The sequence below is a fragment of the Halyomorpha halys genome, unplaced genomic scaffold (assembly GCF_000696795.3).
Source record: "Halyomorpha halys isolate HHAL.00 unplaced genomic scaffold, Hhal_1.1 Scaffold1300.1, whole genome shotgun sequence".
Taxonomy (NCBI): domain Eukaryota; kingdom Metazoa; phylum Arthropoda; class Insecta; order Hemiptera; family Pentatomidae; genus Halyomorpha; species Halyomorpha halys.
Genome location: NW_027105571.1, coordinates 81,001 through 100,467, shown reverse-complemented (window position 1 = coordinate 100,467; position 19,467 = coordinate 81,001). Strand labels below are relative to the sequence as shown.

General features: G+C 28.3%; 3 protein-coding genes across 5 annotated transcripts in view; 1 reads left to right on the top strand and 2 right to left on the bottom strand.

Annotated features, from left to right (window-relative positions):
• Window positions 1-870, top strand: part of LOC106689198 (ATP-binding cassette sub-family C member 5) — a 52,757-nt gene extending 51,887 nt beyond the window's left edge. For all 3 annotated transcript variants that reach the window (XM_024362514.2, XM_067052028.1, XM_067052038.1), the window contains one exon: window positions 185-870. In XM_024362514.2, coding sequence (XP_024218282.1) covers window positions 185-277 — 93 coding nt within the window. In that variant the 3' untranslated portion in view covers window positions 278-870. The remainder of the gene's footprint in view (window positions 1-184) is intronic.
• Window positions 871-4,284: 3,414 nt separating this feature from the next.
• LOC106689196 (intraflagellar transport protein 22 homolog) lies at window positions 4,285-6,735 on the bottom strand. Its single transcript, XM_014434070.2, has 4 exons — window positions 6,575-6,735; window positions 6,334-6,494; window positions 4,547-4,746; window positions 4,285-4,463 (listed from the first exon to the last, which is right to left on the bottom strand). The coding sequence occupies exons 1-4, from the start codon at window positions 6,611-6,613 to the stop codon at window positions 4,309-4,311; spliced, it is 555 nt and encodes a 184-aa protein (XP_014289556.1). The 5' UTR covers window positions 6,614-6,735; the 3' UTR covers window positions 4,285-4,308.
• Window positions 6,736-11,644: 4,909 nt separating this feature from the next.
• The window catches only part of LOC106689203 (uncharacterized), a 13,404-nt gene continuing 5,581 nt past the window's right edge, over window positions 11,645-19,467 (bottom strand). Inside the window, exons 5-7 of the mRNA XM_014434084.2 lie at window positions 18,349-18,447; window positions 16,081-16,716; window positions 11,645-13,274 (exon numbers count right to left, since the gene is read on the bottom strand). Coding sequence (XP_014289570.1) covers window positions 13,180-13,274; window positions 16,081-16,716; window positions 18,349-18,447 — 830 coding nt within the window. The 3' untranslated portion in view covers window positions 11,645-13,179. The remainder of the gene's footprint in view (window positions 13,275-16,080; window positions 16,717-18,348; window positions 18,448-19,467) is intronic.

The window sequence follows — 19,467 nt, the reverse complement described above, 5'->3', positions numbered from 1 at the left end:
TTCGTTATATCGATATCGTTGCCATTTTGTAATCCTGGCTGTTCAACCATTTCCTACCCATTCAGTCCTCCATCGTATATATATATTATATCCCTTTTTTATGATTCTATGAAGTTGCCATTAATATTTTATGTACAAAAATTAATGAACATTAAATTTCATAACCTTTTTTTCTCATTTTCAGATTGCTGAATTTGATGAACCTGGTGTACTTCTTAACGACAATAACTCCTTATTCTACCGCATGATGGCCGCTTCTAATCAAAATGAATTTTAAATGATTCCTATTATGTATGCGCTTAATTATTTGGCGAGCTGCCTAAATGAAGGTTACTAACTCCTTTAACACTCAACTACTTCGTCTTTCTGACATAATGTTGGACGCTACCTAATTTTGAATGCTAGATTTTAATACTCTGTTACTTTAATTTCTTCTAAGTGAGTTTGGCACTATTTTTGAAATATTAATTTCAAACAACAAATTAAGTTACATCCAAGTTGTTTAGACCCTTTCAGTAATTTTTTCTTCTTTCTTATATTTATTCGGATTGAAAAACTTACTACAATTTGTGTTTATTTAATAATTTATAATACATGTATAATAATGATATGTAATAATAAAATCACTAACCATCACCCATTATTTCTACAATCATTAAGTGCGGTGTATTCTCGTTTGATGTATTCTTAGGCTTCCTTTCGTACCTTTTTCATGCCATTTTTATTCTTGTTAATTTATATTTGCAAATTTCCCTGGACTCAGGGTTGCCATGAACTGGGCTGGGGGAAAAGTAATACAGAGCATCTCTTCCAATCCAGTTTAGGCATTTTATTTTTGCCAATAATATTAATATATGAATTAATATATTTTGTACATTATAATAATAATAACTTCTACATTATAATAATAAATGTTATATTAACAATATTCATCATTATAATAACAAGAGTTAATTTCTTTATGTAAAATACAATTTTATTTTATTTTTTTTATAAAACTACTTAATAGTGGTAGTTTAATTTAATTGTTATTACTTTAGTAAAATTTTCATGACAACACTAGTTGATATTGAAATATATTTTATTTATAATTATTCATGACACTCTTAATGGCCTTTTTTTTTTTGCATATTTTTGAATAATTGAGTCAAATCAATGTTTCTTCTTATGTAGACTCAATAGATAACACTTTATTTTCTCTTTAAATTATAAACAATGTACATATTTATGAATTTTGGTTACACTGTCTGAATATGATAAAGGTTGATGATATTTTTATTACACAATGTGTATGGAGATTAAGTATCCTATCTAAAAATATGAATTAATGATTTCAAAATGAGAAAAAAATTCCGAATGAAGCTATGTCTATTAACACTTTGTTTAGGAAATATTCTTGTCTAAAGATTTTCATTATTATGGATTATTTAAGTCATTATAAATAGATTAATATGTGTTCCAACTTTATAAATGAAATTTAGAGAGAAATACTTTATTCAAAAAGCAGTGGCGCCCAACCGCATTGGCCTGCTATACACACAGCATATTAAGGCTGATTGGACAATTGTTTATTATTCTTATACTACTTAAGCATAAGTAATAGGCAGTAAATATTAAAATACATAATGTATTACTTCATTTTTTTTTTCTATTTGTATAAAATTATTTTTTTTTTTTTATCTTCTATCAACCTATGTCTAAATCTAATTCTCTCTTAGTATAATAAATAGTAAAAATTCGAATCATGTAAAAAAAAAAAAAAATATATATATACGTGGTAATTAAATCTCATATTAAATGTTTTTGATACAGCACTAAGGCCGATTTGGCATTTTTCTTCCACAGCGGCAGTGAATGAACAGCTCTGGATATGTGATATTATTCCGCAAGTTTCAATTATCCTTCTTTATGAAAAATTAAGATCACTGACTGGGCTTGCAAAACATTTTGTTTAATATCACTTCAAGTAAAAAAATTATTGCTGTTAGATCTGGCGAGTGTAAAAATAACATATATCCAGTGTTGTTAGGCCACTGCTGCTGTGGAAAAAAGATGTTGAGCCTGTCTTAATGCTCAAGGTAGTCACTTTAAACAACATTTAATAAGAATGTTAATTTAATATTTCATTAATGAAGTAGTTGGAAAAAGATATTAACTTATTTATTATAACCTAAATAATTCATAACAATGAAAATTTGTAGACGTGAATATCATCTAAAATAAGTACTAACAGACATACTGTCAGAGGGAATCTTTTTCTTGTTTTGAGATCCTTAATGCATATTTTTACTTGATATACTAAACCCTGAAGCTCCGTACAGATTTAATTTTTTTTATTTATATATATTTTATCAACCAAGTTTAATTAGTTTAAATGCAAGATTTTAATTAGTCAACTCTTATTGGGCCCCCTTAAATTCTGGGCTTCATGGATTTCGCCCCCTCCCTCTTGAAGATGATCTTACTGTGACTTACCCTATAATGCAGTCATAGCTTTTATGAATCTTATTATTCTGTGCCAAACTCTGCTTCAGCCTTTAACTAAATATCTTAGTGCATGTAAAGCATGCATTTAGTTACATTGTTCAGTGTTGAGATAAAATGATACCTTGTTGGTCCCAATAGATTGGAAAACAGCTCTTAAGTATTAATTTTATAAAAATCTGTTTACCTTCTTGAACGAAAGGGGCCAGTGAGTTTATCAATGCCAATGACCGAGCAATCGTACAGACGAAGTCTTTGAGTGTGAAAGGGACCTTAGTGCTACATGCCTTAGATTGTGATAAAATATAATTAAAGTTAGGGCTCAAGATTGTCCATTAAAATATTTTTGAAGCAGTATTTTTATTTGGTAATACATAACTACCTATGTTAAAAAATAGGAGCTTAACTTAAGGCCAATAGTTACTTAATCATTTGTATCAAGACTGAAGTGCTTTTGGAAAAATACTTATTTATAGTACTGAAACGATTACATGGTACAATCGTACTTAATTCCTTTAAAATAATAGATTTACATTTAATTAAATATTTTTAAAAAGAATAAAAATAAAACCACATTATGAAAATTGTAGAACTATTTTAGAAATCAGTGATTGTTTTAAATTTTATTGTGATAATTTGTCCAAAGTTGTTTATTTTGAGAAATATAATTTATATAAATTTACAAATATTGTTATCAGTTTTTATATATTTTTTATCATTTTAATTGAGACTGGTAGTTTTATTAATAATAACAAAAATTATCCAAATAGTCTCAACCTTCTTCATTAAAAATTTTACATGTCTAACGTGTTGGCCGATTCAGCCATAAGCGAGGACTGTCTTAATTTTAGTTTCAGAGCCTCGCATCGATTTATTAAATTTTGTAGGTTATTATCTCCAAGTCAATTGATCACAGTGTATTTGTCACTATAACATTGTTTAACAATTTCTATCCCTCACAATTTTGTATAATTAACTTATCACAACACTATTATATATACAAGATATTATGTATAATATATAATAGATTATATACAAGATATAATAGTGTTGTGATAAGGTAATGATAATAAACTACAAAAATTGTGAAGAAAAGAAAAGACAAATATACTGTGTTAAATTGAATAGGGCATAATAGTCTTCAAAGTTTTATAAATAAATGTGAGGCATTGAAACTAAAATTAAGAATGTCCTTGATAATTACTGGATTGGTCGAAACATTAGACATGTAATATGTTTAAATAAAGAAGGTTGAGGCTATTTGGATGATTTTTGTTATTATTAATTAAGTTATTGGTTTATTCACTTAACATTAAAAATTATATCAATGTTTGTTATACAAATAAGCTATGGTGCTATGAGATATATATTCCAATGTTTTAAATATCTATTAAAAAAGATAAGGAGAAAGTTATTTGTTTAGAAAAACTATATATTATATATGAATTAACAAATATTTATTTTGTTATCAGTTTATATACTACATGTTAAAAATTCTATCAATGTTGTTAGATATGCAAAGAATATATCTATCAAGGTGCTATGAACTAAATAATTCCTCCTTGAGGATAAAAGGTCCAACTTCATTAAATAATTATTTAATGTTCATTATTTCTTGATTTCATTGTCTTATTAATTCATGTCTGATTTATTGTATTAATATTTAAATAAAAAAATCTATGTTCAAAGTTATATCTGCTGCTGGTATCTTTTAAAACATCTATTCTTTTCTACCTTTTCCTAAATGATTCCTGGCTGACATAATACCAAAAAAATGGATATAAATGAAAAATCTTGCAATTACACTTTTTTAAATCTTTTTATTCATAAAGACATAGAAAAATGACTTAAATCATCTTGATCAAAATCGACTGCATCAGTAACTACCATCGAGATATAATTTTCAAAGACATTCCTTAATTTGTCACTATCTTCAAAGATGTTAACACGCTCATAAGTAGTTTTGGACATTTCATCACCTGTTACAAAAATAAAATAAATAACTAAAAAACTTGTTTATTTCATTTATAGATTATTTTAAGAAAAATAAATAATTATATACCAAAATCAGGCATGGGAGCCTTAAAACCTGATTTTTTCGTATGGGCCATAATAAGAGTATTCTTTTTTGGAACATAGCTATTAGTAACAAACTGTTCATAATATCGTTCTAGTTGCGAAACCTGTTCCACATCTTCTGGATTGTAAATTAATATGACTCCGTGTGCATTCCACAGAAACACTGGCCAGTAGCTTTCAAATCTGTGAATAAAAAAATTGTATATCTGAATTAAAATATTGTTGTTTAATCAGGCTATATTCATAACAGTTAGGCATGACAATTTTAGTCAAATCAGATCAGTTCGTACAGAACAAGATTAAATGCTGATAAAATTAATTTAGGCTAGAAGTCAAAGTGTGGAATGTTTTGGACTATATTCCTTCTTTTCACTGATTTTTAGAGCTTTAAAGTTTGTTTTTGAAGCAGTTTTCTAATTTTAGCCACTTATTAAGTATTAACTGATTTAACTAAATTAAGTTTCCTCTTCCTGTTTTAATTAAATTTGCCGGGAAGGATTATCTTCTAAGTAAGTAATAAGTATCAACTATGAAGGATTTTCATAATTGAGACATTTGGTAGTAAAACATAACTCAATTTTTTTATTAATTGAAATTTTCAGCATCGCTGATTTATTTAAGGCTGTTTTCATATATTCTTGGAAGAATCTTTAGGAATTTTTTTTTGCTTTAGAGAATAATGTTGATATCAAGTTATAGTAAGTGACTCCTGGTTGAAGACAAAACAATGTCAAAACAAAACAAAACAAAACAAAACAAACAACACAAACAAAACAAAGTCTTTAGTTTTCATTTGCTCAGTTACAATGTTTTATGACCAAACACCTAAATTAATAGAACAAGACTCCAAGAGGAGAAAAAAGTCAGTTATTTCACCCCAATTTTTTATTACTTTAATGAAAACTATGTATAATTACTAGTCAAAATTGATAAGTCTGCTAAGTTAGGGGGAATACAAAATGGCCGCTATTGTAAAATAAATTTTGTACAAGGTTTTTTTTTTTTTAAAAATTGGAAATAAATAAAATGTATTTTGATCATTCTAGTACAACAATATATCTCTTCAAATAAACTTGATTTGTAAGTTGGTAGTATAAGCTAGGAGTTAAAAATATTGAGCTCATCCATCAGAGAAAAACATTGAATGCAATATTAATATGTCCTTATTCTATATTATATATTCTTGAAGATGTAGTTAAGAAAGAGTAACACATGTTAAAAGATTTCTAATTATGATTTTTTTCTCTGTTTCAATTGTTATTTTCTGTAAAAAAGGAAGATGGTCCGAGTGCCTTAAAAAAAAAAAATTTGAGGTGTAGATAGTTAACCGTAGATTAATGATTGGAGAAGTTTGTCAGGGGGTGCGGTCAGCAAAGAACAACATAAATAAACAAAACCATAAGCATAAAATAAATAAATATGGTTTTGTTTATTTATGTTGTTCTTGCTGACCGCACCCCCCCGACAAACTTCGCCAATCATAAAAAAAAAAAAGTATCTTTTTTAGCCCTGTAATGAAACGTTGGCTCATATTACATAGTTAATTTTATTATTTAAGTTGTTTTTAACCACATCCGGACCATCATACTTTTATATATTACTCATGGTCAATGTTCCATTATTTTCTTTAGTTAGAAATAGGTAGATCAAAATTAGTAAGATAGTAAATACAAACTATGCCTTATACTAAGCAACAATTAACTACTATTCTTGAGCAACTTCTGTATTATTAACCTTAATTTTGAAATATGTATATTACATTTTACCAACCTCATTTCTCCAGAACAGTCCCAAAGTTCAATCTCTGTCTGAGATGATTCATTATTTTTGAGTTCGAATTCTAAAATCCTTACTCCTGGTGTAGGGCGGTATTCTGTATTTGTATAATCAATAGCTTCAGACAGGAAATTAGCAATTGTTGATTTGCCTGACTGGATAAATTTAAAAATTACCAAATCAACCGTGTAGATAAAATCAAATTGTATGATAAAAAAAAAAATTAAGTACTTACTTTACTAGGACCAATCAAAACAATTTTTAGTTTGATCATTGTGTATCTTATTATTGTATTATCTTATATTAAATAACAAACTGTACATAATGTATTTCAAAAATCAATTGATAGGAAAAGCTAAGAACACAGTGTAATAATTGGCATCTATATTGCCATGGCAACCAGTCAAAACATAGGCCATGTTGGATTTTTAATCTGATAACAACAGCAATTAATAAAGAAAACAAATTATGGAGAATTAACAATATATTTGCTAATATTTTAATTTTCTTAGAAAAAACAAACAATAAAACTAACCAATAACATTGTCTCTTTGTTTTGTATTTTTTCTCTAAGCGATAATTTTATAATTAATTATATGATTTACAAAAATACTAATCTACTTCTATAAATTATATAGATGAATTAGAACATAAAAGATGAAGAAAATATATTACAAATGTAAATATTTTTATAAGTGAGATAATCTATGAAAATATAAAAAATTATGTAATAAATAATTACATCTTAGTAGAGATTATTATTAAAGATTTTAACTATTTATGATTCTATGTAATAACTTTGCAAATATTATAATAAAAGGCAATAAAAGTCTGTGCATAAAGTATAAATTAATCATAATTTTAAAAAAAAATTATTATTAAAAAACAAAAATAAAATTAAAGATACTATAAAGGAAGCTATTTTTTATAATATGATTTTAAAAAATGCTAACAGTACTTATCAACTGATCAAGAAAATATATTATCAAAATAAAGATTTTCATAAATAAGATAATATTTGTAAATATAAAAAAATTATATCAAAATAATTACACCTCATTAGAGATTTATTGTTAAAGATTTTAACTATTTATGATTCACTGTAACAACTGTGAAAATATTATTATAAAAATTTTTACTGAAAGTTTAAATTAATCCTAAATTTTTATCAATTTGATATTTAAAACACAAAACAAAATTAAAGGTACTTTAAAGGAAGCTATTTTTTATAACATGATTTACAAAAATTCTAAAAATAGTTATCAACTTGTACAAGTTATATGGGAAAATCAAAATATACAAGATCAAGGAAGTATAATGTAAAAATAAAGGTTTTCATAAATGAGATAATCTATGAAAATATAAAAAAATATATTATAAATAATTACACCTTATTAGAGATTTATTATTAAAGATTTTAACTATTTATGATTTACTGTAACTATGGTTACATAAATTAATCTTTTCATATAAAGGTAAATGAAAGTAAAAACAGACTATTGTCATCACAACTACGGAAACATTTATTGCTAAATTCAGTTTTATTAATCACATCCCACCACTTTATTCATTAAATATTAATTTATCCATAAGATTTTTCTTAGCAATGGTATATTATAGATCTGTTGATTTAATGTTATTTCTGAAACTTGGTTTTCAATCTAGGAAAATAATTCTCATCAGGAGAGAAAAACTTTGTGCTACACCAACTATATTGAGTTGCTAAACACCAAGCGAACTTATTTTTAGTCAGAAATTTTTTTTTAATTCTTATAAAATATAGGCATAGTGGAATAAACTTGTAATATATAATAGTAATATATGATTTTTTTATTTATTATTTTTGTTCTTTTCTTTTTATACTTCATTTAAAAAAAACGTTTTTTAATTATTTTTTAAAATATTTTCCCTCCGAACCCAATAAATCTTTCATCTTTTTTTTTCTACCCTTTTCAACAAAAATAGAATAAAATTAAAAAATAAATAACAACAATTTTAAATAAAAAACAATATATACACTTAAAAATCATATTTTTGCACCCAAGTCCTATTTAATTAACCTCTTAAAAAATATATTATCTAGAAGGATCTGACAATATGCCTGGCAAATATATATAGAAAATATAATAGATAAAAATAAAAATAGAAATAAATAGATAAAAAGGGAATAAATATGATATATAATTAAGTTTGTTAAATATTGAATTCTTTCATCTTTTATATTAATCCATTATTAATTATTTCTAACAATGAGAGATTATTATTAAAAAAAAAAATTTGAAGGTACTTAAGAGGAAGCTATTTTGCAAATTTGGCATAAGCCCTGTCAGCGGAGGATGTCATGGCAGAAATTAAAAACTATTTTTGGCACTCCTGGTAAGTAAATTTTAGTGGAAAAGTTACTTTAACACCCCATAATAAGCTTAAATATATAATTTAAACTTAATAGAACATTTCATTTTTAAGCTGGTCAATTTTAGGAGACTTGCTTGTATGATCTCAGGGGACCTTAAAATAAATATATCTATTGAAAACTCAAATACAAAATCTTTCACTACCACAATAGTTTCCCTTACAGCATATTTCATTCATATGCAGGTAAGTGTAAGTAAAAATAAAGATTTGTATTGAATCAAGAAATATAGTAAAACTGAATACATTTCATTTTATATACTTAATGACTTCCATCTTCATTGTATTTTGTTCTTTGTAGCTCTGACAAAGACCTATAATCTGAACTGAAATATTAATATTCAATAAGAAATTTTTCGAGACCATTTCCTTGGTTACTATTATTTATACTTAATATTTCATGTACAAGGCCAAGATACTTAATCAATGTTGCTAGGATTTTTTAAAGGATTATTATTAATACATTTTTATTGCAATAACTAATTTACCAACTAAAATTTTTTGTTAATGGAAGTGGTATTGTTAGGATGTCTAATTATTTGATGAATTACAGGACAACACTGAATTTATTACATATCAGCTAAAACTAGAATCAGAGGTTTGCCCAGTAGTGCTTATCCACAACTTTGTAGCAACACCGCTACCTGCTGGCCTATACTGTAACTACCACAGCCCCCAAAACCATTACGAGCTGATATGATGAATCTAGCTGCTGCAATATGAACTTCTAGTCATTGCACAGGCATCGTATATTGATATATGTATTGTTTCTTGTAAATAATTTAACTAGACTTATATATAACTATTTATTATATTTCTTAAATGTATTATTTGAATCAATAAAGATTACAATAGAATCTTTTGATCCATTAAAAGCTAGAGTCTTACATGTAGCATCTCTGGATGGTATTTGATAGCTCAGAGAGTTGACTAAACACAAACTTGGATAAATCAAAGTGTGAATACCTCCTTCAGGGTAACAGTGCCAGTAAGAAGGAATACCTCCTTCAGGGTACCAGTGGCAGTAAGAAGGAATACCTCCTTCAGGGTACCAGTGGCAGTAAGAAGGAATACACAAAGTGGATCAGTACATTTTTATGCTATTTTCGGAAGTATATACTGGACTTCATTTTACTCCTTCCTCCTCCGCTGGGACTCTCCTTCTTCCTAACTTTTTCTTCCTTTTGTTAGGGCCTACAGCTAGTTCCTGCAGGACTTGCTATCCCCTTTATGACTGTAGTCTATTTCCTATTTATAGGAGGATTTACAGCTAGTTATGGTTATAGTTACTCATCCTGTCAATTAATTTCCTAACCAGCAACCTAACCTGTATAAACACCCATTGTTGAGGCCTTCTGGAATAGAGTACTTCACATCTTCAATTGGAGTCAGTACTAACTAATAATACACTATCTTCTCGACAACTTCAACAAACATTTGGTAACGCACAAAGTAACAAAACAAAATGTTGATACCCAAAACTTTCAATTGAAACTTTTTATAAAAAGAAGATAAGTGAAAAGAGTGGAAATGAAAGGAAACGTCAATATCGGCGAAGAAGAAGTAGATTATAAAAATTCAAAGCAATGATATTAGATAACCTTTAAATTCAACCTTTATTGTAGTATTTTTATCAGAAATTAGTAAATATAATTATCCCGACATATTATATTTTTATAAATGTATATTTATACTTTGTTGGATCAAAAATGTATTAGCAAAGTGACCAAAACTTATTCACACCTAATTGATAGAATTTTAAAATACACAAATTTATTCTTGATTCCTAAGATTGGTAAAATTATTTTAAAAAAATTTTAATTAATTATTTAAAACATGGAGAGCAAAGATATGTATCAATTAGCATTTTTCAAACAATACTGAGCATAAATGTATTAATGCATTACTGATTTATACATAAAAAAATTAAGTAAGCCAACAAGAGCCCATCCAAATATCCCGTCTATACTATTACCTGAATTGGGAGTATCCTCTTGCCAAGGTAAAGTATGCGCTGGGGGAGATACTTGTGGGTTGGAAATATTCAGAAAAAATAACTTATAGTAAAATAGAGTAGACGAAAATAAATTAAACATGTAGATAAGAAAAGAAACAATTTTAAATATATATTAATAAAAAAATGAATAAATAACTAAATTATATAAATAATTGACCGTATAATATCAAATAACTCCGCCAATGGAAATAGCTACGCTAGGACCATTGCCAGTCCCAAGCCTGGATAAAGGAGGAGGATTAATTCATGGGTCAACTCCCCATGAATTGTAAAAACCATATTGTTACGAACACTCAACAAAGCCTCGGATGTAGGATTGATTCACGGCAACGACATGGACCTCTGAAATGGACATATAAAATAGGAACCTGGAATGTACATACTTTATACAGAGCTGGAGCTCTTAAATAGCTTACTGATTTGTCACAGAAGGCCTCTTTGGACATCTTGGCAATACAGGAGATGAGATGGACTGGAAAAGGTGATATAACGACCAAGAATTTCATAACGCTAAATAGTGGAAGCATAAATAGCCATGAATTTGGAGTTGCATTTATGGTGGCGAATCAAATATCTTAGAATGGAAATTGGCGAAGAAGGAAAAATGGGGAACTTTTTGGGCTCTATAAGGAATGCAGCATCTCCTCATACATAAGGATACAGAGGCTTAAATGGCTTGGCCATGTAATGTGGATGAGCGAGGAAAGAGTACAGTTACGTTCCGGATGGTGTGCAGTAACGTGGTAGGCCGAAGGGCCGATGGAAGGATGCTGTGAGGCAGGATCTACGACAATTACCAATCACAATAATTTTATTCAATCAATCGATTTAACATTACAGAAGTTTATAAATAATAAATATAAACAGCATCTTTTTAATATTGCTTCAACACATACACTTGTACAAGCAGCCAGAGTTAACTCAATGTGTAGATACACCTGGTATATCTAACTGAAAGGTAGATATAATAGTCTTGGGAAGAAAAAAAACACTTAATTCATTTAGCCATTTATTAACAGGCATAAACATCTATTATCTAGCAAATATATAGAAAAATAAACATATATACACACATAAATACAATAAATATTTGTTGCATAGCAAATTAATAAGCTTAAAAGTTGATAAATACAAAAATACTGTCATATCAACTGAAGAATACACTTTAAATAAATAAACCTTATTGAAGATACAGTAATAATAAAATAAAACTAATCAATCCTGCCATCAATCAATCAATGGGCACTCATCTCATTCTTGAGCTTATATTATGGTCATCATGGAAGAGATAATTATTCAGATAGATTTATTCCTCTGAATGAATAATCACTGATATTAATTCGATGGTTGAGTGGTCCCAAGAAGTATCTACAAGACCATGCATCCAATCTTTACTGATAATCAAACATTTAATATACCAGACAAGATTTCAATAGATGTTTGTATTCATTTATTTATTTTTTATTTTAGTGTAAGACTAAGTGCTTTTAGCAGTATCAAAAAAATGTAAAGTTCGATTTCTATTAGCAAAACTGGACCATAATACTTATAAAACATTATAAATATATTCAATGACATATATATATCTTATAAAATAGTGGTGCCTCTTCCAGAATAATATGAAATTTTTTTTTCGTCACTGAATGATGGTAACCATTGTATATATGTAAAAAAAAAATATAATAATTATAATACAGTAGAACCCTACTTATCAGAATCCACTAGTTTTGTTACAGCTAAAAGTCTCATTAATGCATCTTTGAGAAATAAGCTGCAAAAATCTATCAGGAGTCTGCAGAAGGAAAGCAGTGGGCCACTCCCATCAGCTCAAGTGATCTCATATCACCAGACCTTCCCCGCCATGTCTCGATTGCCGCTTTTAGAGCTATAACAGGTCATGATAATAAGAGCTAATCCTCGGTGCTCGTTTTGCTTCGAGTCAGGCATGACATCCAACCACCTATATAACTTCCCTCTCCTCAATGACGTTAGAAAAAATTTCAATTGCTATAAGACCAAGTGATCCAAGTTTTCAACACTTTATTGGGCTGCCAGAAACCTTATGGCGGAAGAGCTATGACCCTGTGGTATAGGGGAAAAAAAAAGAAGTTATTTATGTTGTATAATTATATATTTTTTGAATTATAGGAACACTATAAAAGAAGCCGAAACATTTATGTTTGTATGGGGGTTGCCCCAAAAACAAATAAATATATAATATTCCAGATAAGCAAGATTCTACTGTAGTCAAGGAAAGAACGTGTTTTAGAAATCATTTGGCAAAAGTTGATATGGGCAGATAAAATCTCCTAGCTTATCCTATCCACATACAGTTATCCAATACTGTAATAAATAACTATTGGACATAAAAGTTTGATGGTAGACTATTATTTGTTAAAGTAAGATACATTTTAATAATAATAAATTATTAAATTTTCCACTGACTGGATATCGTCCAAAACAGAATTGATCAAAACAGGGTCATAATCCATTATCTTCTTAGGACCTGTTGAGAGAGATGAAAATAATTAAAAAGTGCTTAAAAAATAAACAAATATACTAAATAGAATATTGGCTGTACAGAAGTTTGTTTTTTTAAAACAGTTACGATGTTGTTTCCTCACTACTGAAGTTAAAGAAAATTTGTATTCACGGAAAAACTGAAAACAAAAATTTAATAATTTGTTAGTTTTTGACCGTGAACATAATACGAAAAGATGGTTGGGGGTGACCAACACAAATAAATAAACTTATATTTTAATTCCAACGTTCCAGACAGAATTTCTGGGCTGCAAACAAAAAACAAGATAACGACAATAATGAATAAAAAGAAACATAAGAAGATAACAGATAATATAGGTACATAAGTAGTGTTGAAGAAAATACATGGTGTAATATTATAAGAATATTTGAACTATATATAATAATATACAGGGAATATAGTAATTTTAAGATTAAGAACAAAAAAGAAAATAATATAGATATGAGAATCAACTAAATAACTACAAGTACAAAATTCAAAAATATTTAAAAATTTAAGTAACATAAAAATATAAAGAAAATGTATATGTGATTAATTAGATCTGTGAGTAGAATAATAAAACTTTTATACAAAAATATGTAACTTCATATCTACTTCTTTAATTTTATTAATCTACTTACACTTCTAATTAATCACATATATGTTTTTCTTTATATTTTTATATTACTTAAATTTTTAAATAATTTCCAATTTTGTACTTGTAATTATTTAGTTGATTCTCATATCTATATTATTTTATTTTTTGTTCTTAATTTTAATATTACTATATTTCCTGTATATTATTACATATAATTCAAATATTCTTATAGTATCACACCATGTATTTTCTGCAATATTACTTACATACCCACACTATCTGCTACCTTTTTTTTTTTTTGTAATTCCATTTAATCATTATGGTTATTACCTTGTTTTTGACTGCCTACAAGAACCCGGACCTCCTCCACCATAGCCAACCAATCTACACGATCTCTTGCCTCCTCCACATTGTCCAGTCATTTGATTTGGGGAGATACTCTTTTCTGCTTTCCATAGTTTTTCTAGTTTTCCATAAAGCATCTTTTTTGGTATGCTTTCATCGGACATCCGCTCAACATGTCCTATCCATCTTATTCTAGCTCTTTTCACTAAAGCCAGGATGTTGGGTTCTCCAAAAAGTTCCATCAGCACCTCATTCCCTCTTCTTATCCAAATTCCATTCTCCGAGACTCCTCCCCATCTTCTCAATACCTTTCTCTCCCAGGAGTTGGAGTTGAGCATCTGTTCTGCTTTTCTTGAAAAGAGCCATGTTTCTCCCGCATAGATCACTGGCCTTACAATAATTTTGTAAATGACCACTTACATTCTTTTAGAGAGAGAGCTCTAAACTTCAATGTTCTTTGCAATGAGAAATAACATCTATTTCCTGCCGCTATCATGGCCTCTATTTCGCTCTTTATCTTATTGTCATCTGTAACCAGGTTTCCCAGGTACTTAAACTGGTTTACAGAACTGAAACTGTGATTTCTAAATGTCACTTTGCTATTCTATTCCTTATCCTTATCTTCATTCACGTTGAGAACTAATTCAAACGTTGCTTCTCCGAATTGCTGGAACGTGTCCTTTTATTATTGCTCAGGTTCTTTCTTGCCACAATGACTATATCATCTGCGTATGCTAAATGTTGAGACAGTTGGTTATAAATGGTTCCTTCTGGATTGGTTCTAATTGAAGGAAGAGCTTCATCCAGCGTAATATTATAAAGAAGAGGAGCTAGAGAATTACCCTGTCTAAAGCCATTTTTCATAGAAAATTCCTGGGACAGCGAATTTCTAAGCTTAACTCGGCAGGTAGTATCCATTAGTGTCAATTTTAAGTTGTAACTGTTTTAAAAAAACAAACTTCTGCTATCATTTCCTATTCACAGAAAAAAATTTTGTTCACAGAATCGAAAATTTCACACGCATTTTAAGTTTTAGAAATCAAGGTACGAATTTGGTTCCATGTCAGTAGTCAAATTTGTGTTGAGACTTAATTGATCTTATATATAGGAAGATGGTCAGGGTTGTGGTCAAAGGAGAAACAAAAATAGTTTATAACTATTTATTTTCCGATGTTTCGCTCCACTTTGTAGGGCTTCATCAGGACTAAAAAGATACAAAATGATACAATGATAAGAATAAAAATACAAAGATAAGATACAATGGTAAAAATGTATTGATGTTTGGTTTGTTTTTTTATTTTGGATGTTTTTAAACTCTAATGAAGTAATGGATAAAAAATAATAGTTAAGCAATGGATAAAAATAATGGAAAACAAAAAAACTAGGAGAGAAAACAAGGGATGAGGTGGAGAAAAAATGATGTGAAAAAGCTGTTTAAGCTGTGAGATTTTATTACCTCATAAAGATTACAAGGTTACAAAACAAGTTGCCAAGAAATTCTGCTAGGAGCTCTTCTGCATTTAACATATAACATGGACTTTATGGACTCTGCTCACATTCCTATACTTTTAACATTTAGCATGGTAAAAGTTTCTATATTTTATACAACTTCATGAATAACCCTATATGAAGGAAGCTTATATTGATTAATTTACTTAGAAGACTTTTTTTTTGGTAATTGAATTGTTTCATTAGTGTTTAAGTAAATACTCTAATTTTACTTTTAATATTCATTCAAATAAATATTTCACATATAAATAATTTTAAAAATTTATATAAATTTGGAAGGTATATGAAATAAAAGATTATTAAAATCAAGAAAATTTTGATTTTTGATAAAATAATTACCTGAATAAAAAGGTGAATCTTCATTAAAACATATATCTGCATTGTTAATCGCTTCAGAAAGTAAATCTGGTTCATTCCGAGACTCGACATTAAACGAAGATATAATACTTGAAAATGAAGATTCAATATCTTTATCTGATAATGAATAACATTCTTCAGGTGAATCAGTAATCGCTGCTAATGAAACGTCTCCCGGTGAATTCAATTCCATGACTGGAGACGGAAGTCTATCCACGCTGCTCAGAAGTGGAGAGCTCGTGTTCAGAATAGAAGAATCATTTAGTTCATTATTACACCATCTATCTTTTAACGAAGAATAGGTCCTCATTTCAAACATAGTCATCATCCTGTCTTCGGAGTCTGGAGAATCTAGGATTGATGGTGATGTTTCGGAAACTGAATTCAGTAAATTATTACTATTTTTTTGTTTATTTAAAGAATTTTTTCCAGCATAGGTCTTAAGGACTGGTTGAACTTTAATGGTTTCCATTTCTGGTGAATCAGGTGAAGCAGGCCTTTTGTTTGTTTGGACTATTGTATCTTCCATCTCATCTTCAACGGAATCAAGAAATGAGCAAGTCACAGTAGCTAAATAACTCGGAAATGATGTTTCTTCGGCTTTCTCCTCAATTTTATCTAAAATAAATAAAAAAATTCATTAAAATAATTAAAGATATGATGATTGTGGAGGAGAAAGGGGGAGTAATCAAATAAAAAAACTGAATAAATAGTTTGATATAACATCAGTGGGAATCTTAAATGGCATATCTGAAAATTTCTGAGAAAATTGTTCTTGAGTTACGTTTGTACATTTAAGGTAGGAAGTCTTTTCTAATTTTGATAAAAATCAATTGAACAATCTGAAATTTTAATTAGTTAAATTACATCTTCAGCTATGTATTTCCAGGATTGCAAAGAGAATAGAAAATCACGTTAAAATGCAACAAAGCTCAAGCAGGTATACCATTTTGGCTTTCATACTTTATGCAAATTTTTAATTTTTACCTCTTCCCAAATATGCTCTCCTAGATTTAAACTTAAATTATTTAAATTTAATCTTTTTTATAACAAAATTATTTTAACTAAGTTTTTCACTGAATAATGCAAACTTTCCAAACATTAATGATGACAAGCCAATAAAATAAATTAGTTAGAAACCTTGACGCCTGAGCATGTTGGGGGGAGGTCCAGAGTGGGTTCAAATTCCACTTGGGTCAGTTAATAGTTATTTAGTGGTGGGCTCAGGAAATAAATCTTGACAGTTCCTTTGGAAGACTTAAGTCAAAACAAAAAAATTACTCTAAGTCCAACACTAAATATTAATGTTTTTATTTATGAGATCATATACAATTTTTTTAATTATGAGAGATAGTTGACCGTGGATGAAGAACGAGGAGAAGATGGTTGGGGTCAATGATAAACACAAATAAGTTCGATTAGCCTATTTTTAATGTGCCAACGTTTCGGCTAGAGTTTCTATCCTTCTTCAGGGCTAAAAACAGAACAAGATAACAACCACAGTAAGTATAGAAAAATAAAAAAATAAAAAAGAAAGTATAAACAGAATAATTTTACACATAAAATGAATAAGTTTACAAAATAGAATTAATAAAATGAAGTGATGAGAGAAGCGGGAAATAAAATGTATACATAGGTAATTAAAAAAGTGGGTAAAATAACATAATTAAGGAAATGAAATAAAAATGAAGTTATATAATCCAAAGAAGTATGAACATATTAGTTATTATTAATTTAAAAATTGAAATATGAAAAGAAAATGAAAATTGAGAGGAAGAAAATATATGTAACAATAATAGATGATAAAGAGGTAAAATATGAGTAAAGTATACCAAGAAATGAATAGCAAAAAAAAAAAAAAAATTCTGAAAACACCAATAATAATATAGTGAACAAAACTTATAACACGGGTAAGGAAAATGTAACGTTGGCACATTAAAAAGAGGTCATTCGAACTTATTTGTGTTTATCATTGACCGCACCCCCAACCATCTTCTTCTCGTACAATTGTTTTAGTTCGACTTCTTTTTTTCTCCTCATTTACATCCAGAAATTATCTTTCTTATTAACTTCATTCAATATCTTAATAGATGAAATACAATTTTTTTTCCCGAGTGAAATTTATGAGACATTTCAAACTTTAATAATCTCAATTATTAGGGTATGAAGGATGAATGAACAAAGATTGAATTAAAGGAACCACTTAGAATAAATGAAATAATTTAATAAAATTTAAACAATCATACAAACCTGGAGTGTAAAATGGTAACCTTCTAAAAGCAGGATCATGAAGAAGGTTAGGATTCAATATTACAGCTTCTTTCCATTTACAAATTGCATCATACGTCTCTGGAATAATAAATATTATTTTATTTATATCATCTCTTAGAGCTTATTAATTAAAAAGAGTGAGAACTCAAACAAAAATTATTTTTAAGTTATTATTGTAAGATTCAAAAATAAAATCTTAAGCCCATCAAATAGCAGTAAATAACTAAGAAATAATCATATCACCAACTAAGCCATCATCAGGATGGAACAATCTATTAGGTTAGTCTTTTACATGTCACTCATGGTTACTCCAAACGGAACAATGGAATGATGAAGTGAAGTTACAAGAAACTGAGAACTCCACTCCATCATCCATTTATAATTTTACAATCTACAAATATTCTAATCTATAGATTGACATAACTCTTGAGAATTAATAGTTTAAAGGCAAGGAAGGTAAAGTGGTACACTCTACAGGCAGACGGTAGGCAACCACTTTATCAATACTAACCAGCGCACTAATGCTCTTGAAAGAAGTAAATAAAAGCCTATTGAGTCTTAGAGTTTTGAAATATGATTAAATTATACTCTTTATTAACTTATAACTATGTAATGATTTATATATAATCATACAAATTTGTAAATAATAATAAAAAAATTTAAGATTTGATCAATAAAGTTATAAAACAGAAATGTTCTATAGTAACCGTTATATAGAGTTGGAATTCCAGGCAAACATTTATTTACACATTAAAGATAAGATATTAGATATAAATAAAAAAATTGAATACATTGGTTTTTATTATTGAGGGTGATATCGCAAGCTATTACTGGGAACAATCCCTGGTTTGTCTGCAGATACAAACTAAATTAAATATACTTGAAGAAGTTTGTCGGGAGGGTGCGGTCAGCAAAGAACAACATAAATAAACAAAACCATATTTATTTATTTTATGCCGACGTTTCGACCTGAGTTTCAGGTCTTCATCAATTTGATGAACTTCCAGTTGCAAGCCTACCTTCTACGCCACAACCCCTGATGAAGACCTGAAACTCAGGTCGAAACGTCGGCATAAAATAAATAAATATGGTTTTGTT

Bases quoted from the DNA above. Each gene is read 5' to 3' on its own strand.
- LOC106689196 (XM_014434070.2), bottom strand. From the start codon at position 6,613: ATGATCAAACTAAAAATTGTTTTGATTGGTCCTAGTAAA. The intron at 4,747-6,333 runs GTTGGTAAAATG...TTTTATTCACAG, and splicing joins GACTGTTCTGGAGAAATGAG to ATTTGAAAGCTACTGGCCAG. The intron at 4,464-4,546 runs GTATATAATTAT...TTTTTGTAACAG, and splicing joins GGCTCCCATGCCTGATTTTG to GTGATGAAATGTCCAAAACT.